Source organism: Corvus moneduloides, chromosome Z (genome assembly GCF_009650955.1).
Source record: "Corvus moneduloides isolate bCorMon1 chromosome Z, bCorMon1.pri, whole genome shotgun sequence".
NCBI lineage: Eukaryota > Metazoa > Chordata > Aves > Passeriformes > Corvidae > Corvus > Corvus moneduloides.
Window position 1 is genome coordinate 21,319,779 of NC_045511.1, and position 20,340 is coordinate 21,340,118.

The following is a 20,340-nucleotide window of genomic DNA, read 5'->3' on the forward strand; positions in this document are numbered from 1 at the left end:
AAACACAACCTTGAATCAGAATGTACTGCCTTCAGGAGGATCATCTCCTCTGCTCTGTGCTTGGGAAGGACTCAGACGTAGCACACGGCTAATGGAAGTGTTCCTTCCCTAACAGTCTGTGCAACACCTTTCTTTCTGGGGAGCATCTGTGCCCAAGCACAACCCCTGGAAAGAGGAGGTCTGCTCTTCCTCCCCAGCTGCCTCTCCCTGCAGGGGCTTCCCCTGCATGGTCTCATGCAGCTCTAGGGGAAATTATCATCATCTCATGGCTCAGTGGGGTTTGTCTCCAGAGGAGCCACCCGTATGGCTTTTGACACCCATCTGCACAGGTATTCAATGTCTCATTGCAAATTAAAAAAAAAAAAAAAAAAAAAAAAAGTCAGTAAAAGCTGTTGAAAAAGTGGTTTTCTTACTCCCTTTTTCACTCTGCTGTTTAAATGGTTTAGTAGTTGTCTGGTTTAGAAAACTATTTTTCAGGTTAATCTATTTTTTTAAAACTTTGAAGTTTTCGTTTCAGCTCGAAAAACAAACATAACTTCGGTGTTACCCACAGATCTGCTCCCACCCTGGCACAAATATTTAGTGATGGCGAGCCATGCAGTTCCTTGAGCCAGCCTCTTTTCTTTTTGCCTTTTTAAAAAGAAAAAAAAAAAAAACAAAAATCTCTGCTGCCTTCACTTTCCAGGGATGAAATTTTTTTAAAGATGCAGTGTGGAAATAATGGTGTATTTTAGGATAACTTTATTTTTTTTCTATTCTGATTTCTTAATTGCTACTTTGTTTCTTTCTTTTCCTCTGGTTTTGCAGGCTCAAGAGTTGGGGAAATTAGGGTGCATCGAAATCGAGTTCTACTTCCCCCTCTCACAGTCACACCTCTCCCTGCTCTAGCCTGTGCTACTGTAGAAAAAAATAAGGTGACTTGGAGAGTTAAAGAAAATCTTAGCCTGGCATCACAGTCATCATGTCCTGCCAGCCTGGTTCAGGAGATGAGGATCTCCCTTTTCCTCCTCTGGCTGGAATTTTCTCAGTGGGAATCTCCTTGCTGGAGTGTGGTGCCTCCTTGCCAGGGGAGCAGCACATGGGCTGATCTCTGTGAACAGGTTAAATAAACAGGACTATGTTTGGGTTAATTGTCACTGGTTCTACTGCTCTCCATTACTGATCTATCTGGGAGCCTGGCCAAGGAGCAGATGCGAGAGACAGCATCATCACCTCCCTCATCATCTTCATTGTGTCTGGATTTATCCTTTTTCTTTTCCTTATCCCCCACCCCTCCACCCCTTTTTCTTTTCTTTTCTTTTCTTCTCTTTTCTTTTCTTCTCTTTTCTTCTCTTCTCTTCTCTTTTCTTCTCTTCTCCTCTTCTCTTTTCTTTTCTTCTCTTTTCTTCTCTTTTCTTCTCTTTTCTTCTCTTTTCTTCTCTTCTCTTCTCTTCTCTTTTCTTTTTTTCTTTTCTTTTCTTTTTTCTTTTCTTTTCTTTTCTTTTCTTTTCTTTTCTTTTCTTTTCTTTTCTTTTCTTTTCTTTTCTTTTTCTTTTCTTTTTCTTTTCTTTTTCTTTTCTTTTTCTTTTCTTTTTCTTTTCTTTTCTTTTCTTTCTTTTCTTCTCCCTTTTTTTTCACTATTTTTTTTTTCTCTTTGGCTGAGCAAATAGGCCAGATGGCAGTGAGGGGAACAGACAACAAGTGAGCCATGGCATATGGGCAGCCTGTTTAATTTCAACTCCTGTTGGGAAGTGGCTTGCAGGGAGATAAGTTACAAAAGCAGAAGAGGAGGAGGAGTGTGTGTTGGAGGGGAGGGGCAGGAGGAAGGAAAGACCCTTTTTGAGATGAAGCAGCCCAGCTGAGGGGAGTCCAGGGCACAGGGGACCGAAACCTTGGCTACATTCCTGACACAAAGCAGTAAATTAGCTGTTTCCGTGTCAGTTTGTGCAGGAAGTCTTGTTGGCTGCACATGGGAAGGAGAGATGGGGATGTCTGCCTCAAATGAGGAGGAGGAGGAGATGTCTCTGATTTTCATCTCACTCCCCCTGTCCCAGGAAAGTTCCAGCCAGGTTTAGGAGCTGGGATATGGAGGCATTTGCCCAGCTGCAGAAGAGGAGTCATGCTGCCCTAGATGATTTTTTCCTTGCAAATAGGATTGTGTGTGTTTTGCTCCTATGGGCATCACAGTGAGATCATACACTAAACAGTTCTTTGAAGCAAAAGGCATGGCCTTTTAAGTTTTGAAACAAAACAAAGTAAAAAGTTGACACAAAACAAAGGCAGGTTAATAACAATGTAGCTGACAGTGATTCCCCTTTCCCCTTCCCTTCTGTTTTGACCTCTCTCTTCTGTTTTCTCTCTCTCTCAATTTGCTTTTTGGATTCAATATGCTAGCTATCAGCTTCTGGCTATCTATTCACATCATTCATGCATTTTGGATTTTGCTGACCAAGACCAAAGGGAGTCTTGAGTGTGTCTCAATGATTTAGGAAGAAAATTAGAGTGAATTGCACTAAATTATAGATAGTGAGGCTTCTTGGCTTCATTTTGATAAACTCAGACTTTGGGAGAGAGTGAGGAGAGGTAGGTGTACTTTTCTTACTTTTTATAAATGTGTTGCTTTTGCATCTCAGCTTCATTGAAATGTAGATTAAAATGGCTTCACAGTTTAGGAACTTGAGAAGTCTTATTCCTGCTGATGTTCAGTGGATTTGGTGTTCCTTGGTGCAGGCTCTCAACACCTTCAAGCTTCAGAGGCATTTTTAAAAATCACCCATTTTGGTCAACAACATCGTAATTTTGTTCTATTTGCTCCTCTTTGATGGCAACAAGCACAGAATCCCAATACAATCATCACACAGGGACCGTTTGGAGCTCTGTGCATGCTATCAGCATCCTGACCATCTTGATGTGCCCATGTCTGGGATTCAGCTGTGAGCTCCATGCTTGTGCTTGCCAGGGTGGGAAAGCTCTACACACCAATTAGCTCTGGAAATCCTGACCCTGTTGGCAGGATGCAGATGATCCTGGGCTGCAGTTGTGCTCTCTGCCTGCACAAAGAACTTTTTATATGGCATTAATTCTGCAGAGAAGTTTTTATTCACTAGAGATTCTGCAGAGAGATGATTATGCATCATTGGCTTGGTGGAGCAGAATTTTAACTTCCAGCTCAGGCACTCCTCCACTGATTAGTTTTAACATGAAATAGAAACACAAGCCTGTGATTTATTGGTGAAATATTTAAGATAGATTGTTAAATTATTTAAATAGCAGAGTTTAAAGCAGGCAAGATAAAACAAAACAAAACAAAAAAGGCAGCTCATCCGAATAAGATATCAGTTTTCCTGAATTCGAAAACTGTACATTTAGACTCACCAGGTATCTGAAAAAAAAAAAAAAATCCACTTAATTACTCTCACAAAAAACTTAATCTTGAATATTTTTCCATTTGATCCCTGCAGACTCTGTTTCATCTGCAGTGCTAGGAATTATTGGAGCCTCAATAATTTCCTACCATTCATCTACCACATATTTGGGCACTTGCCCAGACTGGATGCAGTTTTCCTCTTTCTACGAAAGCTAATGGAGAGGTTTTTTGACTTACTGTTGATAACCCAGGTGAGGACTGCTGCAGTCTTCTTGCCTGGAGTTTGGATATCACCTCATCTTGTCTTGCCCCTGGAGCTGATCTTCCATCCTACCTTAAAAAGCTTGTTTGCATCTGCTGTACTTGTCTTTGCCCAGTCACCCTCTGGCATCTGTATGACATTATCACAAAGTAAAATTAGAGATGTCTTCTCAAAGGAGGAGATGGAGATCATGCTCACAGTCTGTAAGGAGCCCAGAGTGGTGGCAATAATTGTGGACTCGTGACATAAAGTGTGAATAAAGCATAAAGTTTTTTTGTGGAAACTTAATATTCATTTCATAGAATCACAGAACAATTTGGGTTGGAAGGAACCTTAAAGATCATCTCGTTTCAGCCTCCTGCCATGGTCAGGGACACCTTCCACTAGACCAAATTGCTCAAAGCCCCCTCCAACCTGGCCTTGAACACTTTCAGGGATGGAGTGTGCATATTTTTTCTAACTTTTTTCCCTAAATTTTGAGATAAAATACATGGGACTTGCTGCACCCTAAGGAACATTTAATGTTTTCAGTTTCTGTTTATCTAAGGTTCTCCGAATTTGAGAGAGCTTGCTTGCTTCCTCAGCCATGTCTGTTCTGAATTTCAGATCAGTGTGACACACGAAAAGCAAAGACAATTAGGCTATGACACGTCTTCAGTAAAAACTCATGGGAAATGTGCATCAAGACACAGAGATGGCTTTGAAAATTTCAGTCCTTTTTCTTCATCTATTCACATTTCAGCACAAAAAAAAATATTTTTCAAGTCTGACCTCCTCTAGCAAGCGCTCCATTTTGGGCCGTGCATCCAAGGAGGACAGAACTTTCAAAGTCTGATTCTTTCAAACGTGGCAGCTGAAAAGAAGAAAATTAGGACAGGCAAATCCAAACAGTACTTTTACAAATGGTATTTATCTCTTTTTTTTCTCTTTCCTGTGTATGTCTATATTATACTTTTCCACCTGCCTTCAAAGGGAAGCTGATAAAAAGGATTTGCTTGGCCTTTTTGTTGCTGAAGGGTGAAGGGTGCCATTTTTGTGTAGTGCTGCAGGACAGATTCTGCAAGTGAAACTACCCCAGCAGGGGCAATCCTGCCCAGAGGGGACAACTCCAGGGACTGAAGCAGGTTTTCTTTTTATTCCTTTGCTCTCCTTTGTAGATTTGTTGTGCTGTGGGATCAGGTCCTTTGTGGCATGTAGGAGTGGGGTTTATGGAGCAATCAACTCCATCAGCAGTAGCGGCAATCACATAATGCTTCAGTCTTTTGTAATAGATTTTGTGTGTGTGACCTGAAAGTATGGCCGGGAGGGAATGGGATGTGAAATGTTGTCTTTTTTTTTTTAAAGTTGGAAAGAGTCTGTCTGAGTTCCTTTATGCTTTTCAGGCTCAAGGATGAGAGAGAGCGTGTGTACGTGTGCGCATCTGTGCCCATACATTTGCTCAAGTGGGAAAAAACCCTGTTTGTGGTTCACACAGGAGGAATTTCTGATGGAGACAACAGTGCTGAGCAGAAAGGCACATCCTGATCTCTAGCAAGTGAGGGGCACTTTGGCGGACACACGCACACAACACATACTCTCCGGGCGCTCTGCATAATACGTGCACAGCGCTGCCCTTTAATGAACGTAACCTATGGTGGCTGGGATGCAGCCGGCCAGACCTCACCATTAATAAACTGGGAACATTCTTCTCCTTTTTAGTCCCTTTCAATGCCAGCCCTGCGTTTTGATCTCCCTTGAATGCTGCTCCCCCTCATTTGGGGCTCCAATTCTGAGAAGATTTGACGCATTGTTTGAGGTCGCAGGATGTCGGATTGATTTCGGAGCTTTTGTATTGACTCCGGGCTCCTGAATGAAGCTGTCATGTGTGTCTGTGGTTGGCTAGCAGGCTGTCCGGCTGCAAGCTGTGCCTTCCTTTGTTGTTTAGGCCTCATTGAGCTGAGGGAAGAGGCTCATTTCAGGGTGATTTACCACCACCCAAACACCAGCTGTCTGTTGTACTGCCGCTTGCCTCCACCTTGGATTCAGTTCTTGTTTCCCTTCCTTTCCCCCCTTCTCTCCCACTCTACCACTGTAGGCACTTGGGTACTGGTTCTTCAAAATGTGTGGATCACCCTGACAGAACAGAGGATAAAACATAGCAAACACTGAATGTGTTGTTCTTCCTAATGGCATTTATGTAGCCATGGGGATTTTGAGAGTTCGCTGTTGCAGCGCTATACATAGACTCAAAGAATAATATCCCATGTTGAAAAGGACACACAAGGATCATCAAGTCCAACTCCTGGCCCTGCACAGGACAGCCCCAAGAGTCACACTGTGCGCCTGAGAACTTTGTCCAAATGCTTTTTGGGCTGTGGCAGTCTTGGGGCCATTCCCTGGGGTGATTCCAGTGCCCGACCACCCTCTGAGTGCTTGTGCCAGCTCCCTGGGGAAGAAGCTGCTTACAGTATTTTCAATGGCTGTTGCTCAAAAGAGAGTAAAGCTGTTGAAAACTGAGTAGGTTAGAGCCCAGCTGGACCTGTCAGCCTCTGCAAGGTGCACGGCACAGTGCTAAGCGGAGCCCACATCTGGAGCTGAGCTTTCCAGCCACAAACTTGGAAGACAGGATCCTATGGTTAATCCCAGCCAGCAACTCCAGAGCACAGAGCCTGGCAGCTCCCTGGAGGCCAGCCGGTGCCATGTGCCTCGTGTCTGACTCCTTTAAGCAGGGCTGGCAGCTCCACACGGGATGGCTCTGGGCAACGCCGCAGTGATTTGTGTGTGCCCTGCGCCTCCCCCGGAGCCGCTGGCGTGAAGCGAGTTGTGACCGACCCTCATTTGACTTCTGGGTGATGCAGTTCAGTGTTTCTCGACCACAGGCTGTTAAAACTGGCAACTGCTCAGCTCCTGACACACGTGCAGCTGAGATAATTAAGCCTGTTACTATTATCACGGTTTTTCTTATTTTTCTGCAAACTTTGGGTAACTGCTGGAGCCCATGGTGCAAGGAGGTGCGTGAGGCCAGCCAGATTCCCTGTAAGAGGTGGGATAATAGGACATATGGCAAGGAGCCTTCTTGCTCTTTGCCTTGGGAAGGGTGATGTCTGGTGGTGGATGCGAGCCAGCAGAAGGCAAAGTGAGCTTCCCTGTTGGAAAACCTTGTGCCTACCTGCTTCTAAACAACAGCACCTCATGTTATGAATAGGCCAGGAAACGTAGAAGTTATTCTTCGTGAATTAAGACCAAACATCTATAGTACCTGGTCAGGTGTGGCTCCTCTCTTTGTGATGTTCTCCTCTCCTTCCCCTGTGAGCATCAGGCACTGCTGGATGAAGGGAGGAGGGAAATACTAGGAGGCAACAACCACAGCAGGATAGCCCCAGCGAGGTGTTTTAATTTCTTAACAAAATCCTTGGGCACTAGAAACTGTAAAACAACATACAGATAAACAAACAAGAACTCACTAACCCTTAGCACCCTGGAGGGCTCTGTTTCAGATCACTGAATAAAAGCTGAAGCTGCACATGCATGTTTAATGTAACACAAGGCGTGTGCTGTGGAAAAGCGTGCTTTCCTCTAATCTGGTTCCAGACAGAAGCATCCAAACAGAAGCCCCTTTCCCTATCCCCACTGAACTGCTTGGTGTGTGTGAGGAAACCCCTGAATGACAAGGCCTCCATCTGCTCTGGAACAGAGTTGCGACTGGCTGCAAATGTTGTCCATATGCTTTTTTTTTTTCCTTTTGCCTTTCAACTTAGCTGCCTAATGTTAGACACCTATCTGCAAATTAAGCATCTGCTCATAAGAAGCTTTCCTAAAATAAGGTGGAGATAGTAGCTCATTCATCCAATGCACATTAGGCGAGGAGCATCTGCAGCTGGGAAATGAGGTGGGATTATTTATCCAGTGCATTGCTTTCATTTGTTTTTTTTCTTAGGGAATGGAAGAGACCCTTCATTCTTGTATTGTCAGAGAAAAAGAAAAAACCCTCAGGTTTTGGGTTTGTATTTCCCTTGTGCTCTTGGTTTTCCAGGTTGTTATGGGCAACATCTTGTGAATTCTCTGTGTTAAATAAAACTGGTGATACTCCCATTTGGACAGGAGAACATGGCCATGGTTTCCCTTGAGCTCAGGTGGCATTAGAGCCATAGAAGGGTCTAAAAGTGGGAGGTTTTTTCCTTGGCTTGTGTTTAAAAAAAGAGTTGGATTATCTTTTCTATCTAATGACTTTGCAGAGGGAAGTGGGACAAGCTGATCATCAATGCAGTATATGTGGATGTAGTTTCCTAACCACAAGCATATGTTAATGCTACAGCCACCCCAAGGTACCCAGTGGCCTTTTGGGAAATGTGTGACTCTCTCCTAGGTCCTTTTATAGCTCCAACTTGTGTCATATACTGTGGGGTGTCTTGAAGTTGTTCTGTGGTAAGACAAAGGAGTGTCTCCCTGTGCCTCAGTTTCCTATCACTAACATAGTATTTTAATAAACTTGCTTTAACTTCTAGTTTAATCACTTATTTCTGGTAAATAATTTTTGACTTTAACAGATTACAGACTAGTTGTTGAAGGACTGTAGTAATGGCACAAGAGCAAAACACCTTTGACAGATGGGAGTCACAGGCTGGGGATGCCAGTTGGAAGAAGTCTCCTGAAAACTTCAGTTTGACAGGTTGTAATATTTGCAGCCCAAATATGAGGCATTCTGGGTAGTTATCAGATTAGGTATCAGTACAGCCTTTTCAATGTCTTCGTTTTTTCCCAGATTCTCTTTTGGAAGGAGTGAAAAATATAATTTCTGCACATTAGCTGACCTTGCTGGGACTTGTGAGATGCTGAGCTCACCAAGTAAGAAATGTCCCCACACCTGGCAGGTTGCAGGCTCTCCCAAGGTGACCAAAAGTTTATCTGCCTGTTTGTAATTCCTGCCACCAAGGGTCATCTCTCTGCTGTGCCCTGACATTGAGCAATGGCTGCAATTCCTTTTAATTGTGCCCTTTCCTTTCCTCATCATTTAGGGCAGAGCACTTCCACTTGGCTAAACTCGCTAACTGTATTGGGACCTCCTTTTCTATATAAAGTAATCCATCTAAAATCTTGTGACTGTTCATGGCTGCACGTGAGCAGACTCTCCCTCTGTTTCCCAGTGAATGCCAAGAGTGTTTATTTTACAACTGTAGACAGCAAAAGTCTGAAAGTAGCCAATGTCTTTTTGTGCATGCCTATGGAAAAAAAAGTAATTGTGGTACATTTGTGGGGACTCCACTGGCTGGTTTTGACTCCATGCAGTTTAAATTCAAGCAGCATTTTGACCAAACCTGGAATCCCTAGTCCTTTCTTCCATGGTGATTTATCAAGATGTCCAGGTTTGACAAGGAACAAAAATACTTTGGTGAAGAACCAAAGTGACTCAAATAATCCCCAGAAAACAACCCTGTTAATATGAGGAACCTTACTGTTTGGATCACAGTCAGTCTGATGGGTTTTCAACAAAAATAAAGGTGTCTGAGCTCAGCTTCTCTCTCAAACTGTTGGTTACAGGTAAAAGAAGAGTGAATGGACTCTGTTTCTTAGCAAATCACTGTTGGTCTGAGCATCCATCCCTGGATGTGTCCAAGGCCAGGTTGTCTGGAGCTTGGAGCAACCCGTGTAGGGGAATATGTCCCTACCGGTGGCAGGGGGTGAAACTGGGTGATCTCTAAGGTCCCTTCCAACCCAAACATTCCGTGATTCTGTGTCATAGGCAGGCCAGGGTCTGTGCCAGCAGTGTTAGGTGAGGGTGGGCTCTTGGATGCCTGGCATGGGTTTACCAGGAGTGATGTGGACCCATTGTTCTACTGAGAGTAAGTCACTGCTGGAGACTTTATTTCACCAAATCTGGGCTCATTAAAAGCAAGTAGGCATTAACTTGGTAAAAATGAACAGAAAAGGTAATGTATAAGCTTTTCCTCATGTCACTGCAGTTTGATATTTGTACTGTCTGAGCCTTCTAGACTTGTTCCTGTTCATGCAAGTGTATGAAAAACATGGGTTAAAATAACATGTTTCTTTTCAGCTTTTCTTTCCTACTGTCTTTTTCTACACACCTTGCTTTCCTTCTGGCTCAGTGTGACTTCCCTAATGCTGTGATATTATCCTTTGGGAAAGCCTTCTTGGCAGCTTGAGAGCCAACCTTCTGTGAAAGAGAACCTCCCAGAAATGCAGGAAGAGTCCACAGGCTTCCTTAATGCCCTTTCTTCCCCTGCTCCTGACCATAAATACAAGCCTCTTGGTCTTCAGTGATTTGGATTGTGCTGATGTTTTTCCTTCCTTGTCTCTTATAGGGAAAAGTCATTGGAGATGCAAAACTTCTTATGAGTTGTGGTTGCAGAAAAGGGAAAAATTCTCAAGCAAAAGACTCAGATCAGGTCAGTCAATATGTACCCTAACTGGTGAAATCTAAGAATATCTTAACATCTGGTGGATTTGATATGTGTTGTTGCGTATCAGAATTCCTGGACACAAACAGAGTCCTTGGCGTGATTGACAATGGTACAACATTAATGTTTTTGTGTTTGTTATTTGTAGAAAAACCCTCAAGCAAGATCAGGGATTCATTGCACTAGGAGAAGTTAATGCCCTAGCCTGGCTTAGTCCCATCTGGTTTATTTATTCATGAATTCTGTTTCTTTATAAAAAATCCACTCCAGGCAATGCCTTTCCTTAAAGAATATTGCATTTCCTTGCTGGCTAAATGCATGCAACCTTTGGTCTCCTACTGTAGCTGCCTGGATGGGTGATAGTTCATTGCATGCTTTTGTTCTGAAGTGACACCATTACAAGGACATTCTTTATTGGGGTTCCTCATGACAGACATGTAAGAACTTGTTCACAAACCAATGGCCAGATTTCAATATTCATTACTTGGAATGAATGGCTCCTTATTCTAAAATTGGTCAATTTGACATTGGTGGGATTGCTGCTAGGGTTCAGTAATTGCAAGTGAGGTGGACTATGCTTGGAATAACAGCCAGCTGGTGGTCTCTTCCTTCCCAGTACACTTGGCACTTATTCAGATCAGCCAAGTTCATCCCTTTCAAAAGTTTTTAGTTCTTATGGCCTCCTGTCTTTGTAGCTAAAGTTTAATTTGAATCTGGAGATCATTCTTTCCAAAGATTAAACAAAATTTGATTTGAGACTTAACATTTTGTAAAATTAGGTCACCCAATATTAAAAGTGGCAGAGTGAAGCAGTTGGTCTCAAATATCAAATAACTTTGCTCTCTGCTGTATCTCGTGGACAACCTGTGACCGGGTACAGACCTGAGGCAGATTCAAACAGTGTCCATGAAGTTCCAGAAACTCCTGATAGCGTCCTGAAGAGAAAAGAGATGAATTCTCAGGAAGAAAAGTCTTCTTTATCTTCAACAGACATGTTCATCAACTTTAATTAATAATAGTGTCTCTAACCCTGATTTTGTTAATGTTTGAAATCTGAGAACAGATCTGTCTTATCTATAAACACATCCATCCATCTACCTATTCTGCAGTATTCTCTGTTGTGAGGAATGTCGGTCACACTTACAAGTTCTTTGTAGAATTGAGTCTTTCATTGATTTGCTTTGTTTTGCTTGAGTACTTTTATTACTCTTTTCAAAATAACAAATTAGTTGTCATGAGCTATATTGTCAGTTTATCATCAAGACAAGGATTCATATTATTTTTCTTTAAAAGGCTAGTTTCCCATTCTCTCAAATGAAAGCTTAATATTCTCATGTTGAGGTTCTAACACACCAGGGGAAAATTAATTTAGAAATAAACACTCTTACCAATCTTAGTCTTTTGTGTTTTGATGTACTCTGGTTGAATCACTTTTAGTTTGCAAGGGGACCAGAACACTGTTAAACCACTGGTATAGATTAGAAAAAAAAAAAAAAAAAATGGAACATCTTGATTGCAGAGGGGTTTTACAAAGCATTATCTCTAACAAACTCTGGGTAGTAGACCGAAAACTCACAAATGGCAGTATTTTAATCAAAGTGTAGGCAATAGCTTTCAAAGGGGAAAAAAATATCCCATTCTCTTTGATGTTTTCTGGAACAGTGATAAAATATTTTTTGCATTCAGTTACTTTCTGCGATCTAACTTTTGGTGCCTGATGATGTGTCGACCATATCAGTACCTCTTTATTTGCTGTATCAACATAAACTATTGGGCAAGTTCTTGCTTCAGAGGCTGCAAAGCTCATTCGTCATGCCCCTGGCAGGGTCCTGTCTATATTTCAGGGGATAGGAGGTAGATGGAGAGGAAACTAGTACAGGAGGGTGGGAGGCAGTGTGGAACATTTGTCTGTGAATGCAGGACCTCAGCTCAGCTTATAAATTATCCCCTGGGCCTTGTAGATAAACACAGACTTCTATGGTGACATCGGCTGGGAAAGGCAAACACTTGCCAATGATTGTGGGCTAATCCTTCAGGACACTAATTGCCAGAAAACCAAGGAAGCATTATTTTAGGCACAGCTTGTTTCACTTTGTGAAGGGGAAAAACAGTGCACTGGCTTTAGTTTTGTTTGCAGAGCTCTACCCCCAGCTCCTGCGTCCTGTCTCAGATTTTAAAGATTTACCTTCATTATTGTTATTGCTGTTGGGGCCGTTTTCTTTTTTTTCTTTCCTGTCCTTGCTTTGTGTTTCACTGTGCTGCGTCTGTAAAGTTTTGTGAATATGCAACTAAGTTTTCATTTGCATGAATGTACACATAAATAGCTATGTGGTTTTTGTACCATTAGTTATTTAAAATTTTGGTTTTAAAGTCACCAACTACTTTTCGGCTGAAATTTTTGTGAAAGTTGATGCTTTGCAAAGAGTTTATTTTTCTTTTATTCCTTCAAGTCAATTTGGAAACTGGCAAAAAATCCTAAACACACTGCCCCACTAGGAAAAATCCCTAGCTAAACCAAACCATAACCTCATTGCCAAGGATTTAATTTACTGACATTTCTTACTACACCCTGGAGAAGATGAGACTGAAGGGAGACCTCACTGCCGTTACAACTTCCTTGTGAGGGGAAGAGGAGGGGCAGACACTGATTTCTTCACTCTTGTGACCAGACAGGACTTGAGGAAACAACATGAAGCTGAAACAGAGGAGGTTTAGGTTGGATATCAGGAGAAGGTTCTTCCCCCAGAGGGTGCTGGGCACTGCCCAGGCTCCCCAGGGAATGGGCACAGCCCCGAGGCTGCCAGAGCTCCAGGAGTGTTTGGACAACGCTCCCAGGGATGCACAGGGTGGGATTTTTTGGGGTGTCTGTGCAGGACTAAGAGTTGAACTCGATGATCTTAATGGGTCCCTTCTGGCTCAGAATATTCTGTGATTCTGTGATTCTCCAGGATGCCTCTAGAAGCAATGGCACTTCCTTGACCTGAGCTCTGCTCCCCTGCATTTGGCAGTCAAAGACACCAACTCCCTGCATGGTATTTTCCATGGTGAAAGTCATCAGCGTGTAAAATCTGGACCTGTCAAGGGCAGAAGTCCAAACAGGCTCACATGGGGCTGGGTTTTCACACCAGGCACAAGGAACCCAACCTTCCAGTTGGATTTGCACCAGACCAGGAGAAGGACTGGTGGTGTGTTCTGTGGCCTCCCAGTCTAAGTCAAACCCTGCATGATGACGTGAAAGGGTAAAAAGCACAATAAAAATCCCACAAAAGCTTTGAAATCCTCAAAGAGCTGAGTGTAATGAAGAACTAAAGTAGCATCTCCTGTGGATGGTCTCGAGCAAGCCTTGGGTCAGTGAAGAAGGATAACTGAAAGGAGTCCCAAGATAAGACCACCTCTTGCCAGCAAAACCCCCATGTCCTTGCCTGCCTTTGGCACTGTTGCCTGTTGTTAGTGTGTTTTGTGGGAGTAAAATTTATCCATGCTCTGAGGCCCAGAAGCAAGTCTCTGCACCACAAGCATCCTACTGTAATTGTAAGGTTCATATATGCCCTTCGGAGTGCTTATTAGTTTCCCATTAGTTTATGCCTCCCCATAATGCTATAAAGTTATAATATTGCTTATTATTTGAGGGGCATTGTTGCTTAAGAATGGCAGTCCTGGACTAGGATTTCATTGTGCCAAGTAGCATACTAACACAAAGAAGGAAAGATGTTTCCCAGGAAGCAATTTCATTTGTGTGCTTTCTGAGGAAAACAAAAATGTAATTTAAGAACAGGAGGGAAATGTGTGGGTGGGCAAATAATGTGCATTTTAGAGTTATGCATAAGGTTAAGAGCCAAAAGTAGCAGAGTGTTCCATATCCTCAGCACGTGCAGCTCTGCCCTCTGAAGGTTTAGTTTTACTTGCTTTCCATTGCTTCTCCCAAAAGGTGGGTGACTCGTCAGTGTTTAACTGCTCTTATCCTTTGATTTGCTGTTGTTGTTGTTGTTGTTCTAGAGGTCTTTTTTTCTTTTCTTTTCTTTTTTTTTTCCCGCCTATTTGCTTAACTTTTCTGGTGGTTCCTGTGAGATCAAGTGCTACTGAGAAGTCAGATCCCCTTTTTCTTCTGTGTGTTTCGTTTTAGTTTTAATACGACAAATGTATGCCTCCTCTGGAAATGGTATCCATGCTGCAGAGTAATTATTTAGTGAATGGTGGATCCAGTTCATATTGGCAAGGATCAGATTAATCATTATTAATCATGACCCCTCCGACAGTAACCTCATCCTTTGCCTAAGTGCTGCTCTGTATTAAGAAGTAAAAGCTATTAGAGAATGGCTGAGCCACTGCTTTTGTTGTACCAGCACGGGGCTCAGGACTTCTGGCAGGAGGCAGAGGAACTCAGTTCAAAGCTAAAAATAGATGCACATGGCCCATGTTCCAGAAATGAAATAGGCAGCTTCCCCTGTGGGCTGCTTCAGCCTCATCTGTGTGTCCTCCTTTCCCCTGAAGTCCAACAAGATTTTGACTCTTTCCAAAGTGTTAGGGATTAAATAATCTCTCTCAGACTTTTTTTTGTTTGTCTACTGATTTTTTTTTTTCTTTTTAAACTGAAGTAGATTCCAGTATAATTGAATGCATATGCAGTCCTTGCAAGGATAAGATTTTAAGGTCCATTTTAAGATTGTGGTTGCAGCAGATTTCAACAGCTCGGAAGACTAACTAGGAGATTAGCTTCCTGGGACTCCAGTTGTACCAAGAAGAGCCTAAATCAAGCACCCTTTTTGAGGACTTATGCATTTCTTGAAGAAACACTGTGTTCTTGAGGTGAGGCATGCAGTGATGTTAATCTTGTCCAAAACAGTTGTGAGCAGCCAAACTTTTCTCTCCAAGTCACTGGACTGGGGTTCGCAGATTTATATATATACACATGTATGTGTCAGAACAGATCTTTCTGTCACCAGAGATCTGCTGAGAGTAAGGAGTAGTTTAATTCCTAATTATTCTGGTTTCCCTAGCAGTTATAGGTTCTTTTTGAGAAGGTGAAACAGAGCTATCCATTGATGTTGTCATTGTTTCAGCAAAAGTGCAATGACTTTAGTGCTGGATTGAAACCAATCTCCACAACCTTCCCACCCCACAAAGTCCACCTTAATTACTTTTTAAAATGTTTTCACTGACTGTGTGGAATTCCAGGACAAAATCCTTTAGGAGAGAAAAGGAAAGAAAAACATCTTTTGTCTCCATCTAGCTCTTCATTACCCAGCTATTAGCAGCAGAAAATTGGAGCAAACCTGCCACACTATTTTGATCTTTGCCAAAACTGTTGTGGGAATAACACTGTTCAATGGTTGAAGGAATTTACAGAAGAATAAAAGTAAAAGCAAAGATGAAGGGACCAATACGAATTCTGTGGTAAACTGCTGTCAAATTTTATGTGTTCAGGGCTACTGATAATTTCCCATCTTAAAAAAATAGGGTGGGAGTTTGTAGGGGAGGAGGGTAAAAAGTGTATAAATAAACCCACCTCTTTAAATAGCAAACTGGCCTGGCCTGAATTGTGCCAGAGCTAAGTTCCTTTGGCAGACAGCACTGTAATATCTGCTGAGGGTGTAGTTCAGAACTGAGACCAAAATTTGGAGAATCTGCCTTACCCTTGCTGTCTCTCCGTTGCATTCTTCCACTTGTTAGCAAGAAATTCACTGAGGCACAAAATGAAGGAGTGCAAAGGCTCCCGTGTTTCATCTGAGCAAATCTGGATTACACCCCTTCAGTTAATGTTTCTCTCTGCTAAAAGAAATAAGAGTAATAAAAATAAATGAGAGCATTGGCTAACTTGGAATTACATGGGTAGAATGAAGCAGGAAGAGAGAATTGGGGGAGTGAAGGTATGTTGTCTACTGTCCCTTGTGCCCAAGTTTATGGCAGAGTTTGAATCTCTGCTTAAAAAAAATCATTTAATTCTGCACAGGTTATAAAGGGCCTAAAAAGAAGTACATTTCAAAGAGAGAGGATGTTACATGTCTGAGGTGTCTGGGCAGTAAAGTGCTCTTAAAAACAGTTTGTTGATTGAAGCAGGGTAGGAGATCATACAAAGAACTTGGAACTATAAGAAAGTGTCCCAGCATCCTCTGAGAACTCATAGAAGTGTTATATATAGCACCACTGATATAAACACGGCCCTTTTGGCACTAGTGCCTATTAAAAGCAATCCTTATACCTCTGTCATTATGCTCATCTAACCAATTAAATTTTTAATATTCAAAATACTCACATAATGCTTGTGCATCTTGTTCTTCCTGCCACGTCAGAGTGTTTCCCCCCCTGTGATACAAGTGTTGGACTTAGCAAGGTGGATCACCTTTGCTGATTCATTCAGTTGCTGCTGGTGGTGCTCTAAGAGGAAAGAAGTTGCATTTGGTGAACCACAATGCTGCAGAAAATATAATGTCAGAAATGTTTTCTAAAAGCTGGAATCCTCTCAGTGGGATCTGTCTGGGGACAAGAGGAGTTTCAACAACAGATTCCCCAGATGCCTTTTCCCTGGACCTCCCAATTTCATACAGCAGTTGTGTCCTGGTAATTGCTGGATCTGGTGCCGAGCATCTGGTGGCTGGGAAAATTTTTTAGTTTCATTCATCTGTTGGGAGGGATTGAAGCAGCTGTAAAGTGGAAGCTGTGGGTATAAGTCCCCATTCTTCGGATTTGTGTATGTTTTGGAGGGATAATATTGTGAAAGTAACTTCCCAAATGTAAACCTCTGAACAAAAGAGATTGAGGTTATGGGTGTCCTTGGCAAGTTCAGCTCCAGTAGGTTTGGCTTGCAGTGGGTTACACCTTTCTTCACACAATGCCATTGGTAAGCTGACATTTCTAATGACCTTTTATAATCACTTATTTCCTTTTCTCACTCGTTTTATGAATAGTCTTGTACTCACTTCAAGAGTTTTCCACCTTGTGGTATCCTCTTACTGTTCGTATTAATTTCAGAGTGGGTTGGGCTTCCTGTAAAATATAACACAGTGTAGACTGAAGTTCAATAGGACTTTTCCTTTCTACAGGAAAAGGGAGACCAAAACACTCATAGTGCCTTTTTTGCAGCAAAGGATTCAGCAGTGCAGTCAGCAAATTGCCTTTTTTCTTTTTCCTTTGAGGTACTTCTGAATGTGTGCATTAACACAGTGCCCTGCCCCTGTTCAGGACATAAAGATTGGGGCTCTGACCTTTTCTAGTGAGTGATGATCCCACGGCACTTCCCCTCCTGAGCTGGAGCTGGTGATGATGTTTTGTCCAGCCTCTCATTCAGGATATGTTTTCTGCCAACTTTACTTGACCCTCTGCCTTCAGTGGGACATATCGTTCTTGACTTCCTGCCCTAAATTGCTGTGTACTGCCACCTTGCATTGATGGGTCCTTTGTTCCACCTTGGAGGTAGGTTCATTTTGGTGGTAGATGAAGGGAAGCCATACTGTTTCAAAAAGCAATTTGAGGGCCCTCTGACTGAAAAGTGTTGCTCACATGAAAAATATTATTGTTACCAATTGTCATCCTCAGCCTCAAATGCTGAATTTGAAAGGGTCATTTATACTCCTCAAAGGCAAACATGCACCAGTGTTTAAACTTTTTAACACCAGTGTGTTTAAAGAGAGCTAAAGCAGCTGAGGAAAATGCTGTCTCGTGGAACTTAGGCTCTGAAATCCCAGGGAACATTAATAACTATTCTGTTGTTTTCACTGATCTCTCTCCATGGATGGGGAGGGAAAGAGTGATCCCATACCTTCTGCCTTAGCAGCTTATCTGCTGTCCGGAGACAGTCAGGGCAGGATATGGACGGGTGAGGAAAAGGCCTGGGTGAAGATTTGGACTTGTCCATTTGATAATGATATAGGAAGGACCATTTTCTTCATTATTCTTTGATATTCTGGCTGCCTTTCATGGAATCACAGAATCATAGAATGTTAAGGGGTTGGAATGGATCTTAGAAACCATCTAGACCCAGCCCTTCCCTACCATGGTCAGGGACACCTCCCACTAGACCAGGTTGCTCAGGGCCTTATCCAACCTGGCTTTGGGCACTGCCAGGGTTGGGACATCCACAACCACCCTGGGCAACCTGTGCCAGTGTCTCACCACCCTCACAGTAAAAATTTTCTTCTTAATACCTAACCTAAATTTCTCCTCTTACAACTTGTACCCTTTACTTCTTGTCCTATCACTTCAATTCCTGATGAGGAGTCCCTGTCTAGCTTCCCTCTAATCCCTCTTCACATACTGAAATGTTGCTATGAGGTCTCCACAAAATATTCTCTTCTCCAGGCTGAATAACCCCACCTCTGCTGCCTTTCCCACTCTGTCCTGTTCCCATTTCCCCTTAGCAGATGCCAGCAAGTGAAGACACCCTGGCAGGGTCAGACTCAGTCAGCCACCTTTTAGATGACAGATGCTGCATGAATCCAGATCCCATCTCCTCTGAGGTTCATGCAAACTGAGCGGCCTGCTCAGAGCTGCTGAGAGCTCTGAGGTGCAAGGGAAGTGCAAAGGCTTCGTGGAGGGTGGCAGATGGAGGGAAGGACCTGCCCGTTGGTTGGAGTGATATGCTCGAAGCTTTGTGGAGCACTTCTCGCCTGTCTCAGTCAGCATGGGTGAAAAATGAAACCCAAGCAGGATGGTGGCAGGTTGCACCCTCCTTTTAGTGACATTTTACCAGTCAATGTCAAGACGATGAAATTCAGGTCCTATATTTCAGCAGGTCATCTGTCTGGAATTGTACCCAACATGTTTGTTCTGCATTCAGCAAATATTTGGTTCTACACTGGTTATACATGGGAAATGTATTCAGTTAAATTTTCCATCAGCTCAGGCTCTTGGGGAGCTTGTTCTGATGTTGGGTTGACCATGGTGACAGGAACTTTTTTCATTGCTCCATCTAAATAGGCCTTTGGTCCTTATACCCTTTTACTCCCTACTATATCCCGCTTCATGGGTTTCTTGTTCTTGCATATGAGTCTGGTTTGGTAAGTGACAGTAGATACATGTGTACGTCTGGTTTAAAGTCTCTTTATATAGGTCAAAATCAGTTTTTAAAACATTACCTCCTGGAAACCACTCAGAAAGCTCTGTCAAATAGAACTGTAACCAAAGTGGTCTTTGTAGAAGAAAAAAAAAATCCCTCGTGCAGGGGAGAATTCATTCAAGCTGTAGTTTGAAAGTGTTTAAAGCAGGTGGAAAAAGAAGAGGTTCAGTGCCTATGGAGTCAGCTCACCCTTCAGAGATGCTCAGTCTGTCACAGGTTTCCCACACAACCAGTTGTGATTTAATTCCTGCAGAACCTCAGCTCTCTTATAAAGAAAGCGGTGAAAGCAGCACTGATATCCTTCATGTTAAAGACTGGGGAGTACTTGGATATTGGCATGGGGTAGGGCTTGCCTGAGGTGGGTTAACTCTAGCTTGGAATATATAACAGCTCCTACTAGCCTCATGACAGAGGGGTATTTTATTCTTTTTCTTTTATGCTGTATCTTAAGAAGAAACAGACAAAATTGTGATCTAAAGTAGTGGGGAAAGAAAAAAAACCAACTCAAAAGCCATATGATTCGCTGCAGAACTAAATCCCCTTGGCAGCTGGTCCCAGCCTGGAGAATATATTCACAGCTGGGTTATAAACCCTCAGAACCAGCCAACATAACCTTAACTAACACAACATTACTAAGGCACTGCTGTAATAAGATCATTCTGCTATGGCTCCTGGGCATGTTTTAAGTGTCATCAATTTAGTCTACAACTGGAGGCTGTTAAGTGCAAAACCATTTTAGCAACTGCATCTTACATGCAGGAATGATTGAATATTAATGGCTTTCCTTTTGTTGAGGAAAAACACAGAGAGGAAAGTGAAAATCCACAGGAAACCTCACTGTCTGTCCTCGAGTAGTGAAGTTCATTTTTGGAGGACAGCAGGATCAGCTAGCAGCTGAGTGTTGGAGTAGGAGGCCAGGAAATTGGCTCTCACTCTCCAGCACTGATCTTGTGTATAAACTTAGCCAAGTTATTTCACCTTAGTTTTCCTTCTCAGCTTTATCTCTCCAAGGAGGTGAGTTATTTGACAGTTATTTCACTCCCTTGCTGGAACAAGTTAGACTCCACCAGCACAACACTGAGAGCAAATAGGAGTAAGCTATGAGGGATGTGGCTCAGTGTTTTGTCCCAACAAAGACACCCATCTCGGCTATTTTGGTAGTTGGTGTTAAGCACTTTAAAAAGAGCTCAAAATGTTTTGCAGCTGACTGGGAAATGTGTCTGCCTCACCTCAAAGCTGGGGTTGGAATAGATGATAAAATTAACTTTCCTAACCCTATGTGCTC

At 42.6% G+C, this 20,340-nt stretch overlaps 1 protein-coding gene across 3 annotated transcripts in view; it reads left to right on the forward strand.

Annotated features, from left to right (window-relative positions):
* Positions 1-20,340, forward strand: part of SETBP1 (SET binding protein 1) — a 269,876-nt gene that overhangs the window by 41,441 nt on the left and 208,095 nt on the right. For 2 of the 3 annotated variants that reach the window (XM_032095510.1, XM_032095508.1), the window contains exon 3: positions 9,908-9,991. The exons of the other annotated variant lie outside the window; for it this stretch is intronic. In XM_032095510.1, coding sequence (XP_031951401.1) covers positions 9,908-9,991 — 84 coding nt within the window. The remainder of the gene's footprint in view (positions 1-9,907; positions 9,992-20,340) is intronic. 3 annotated transcript variants of the gene reach the window in all.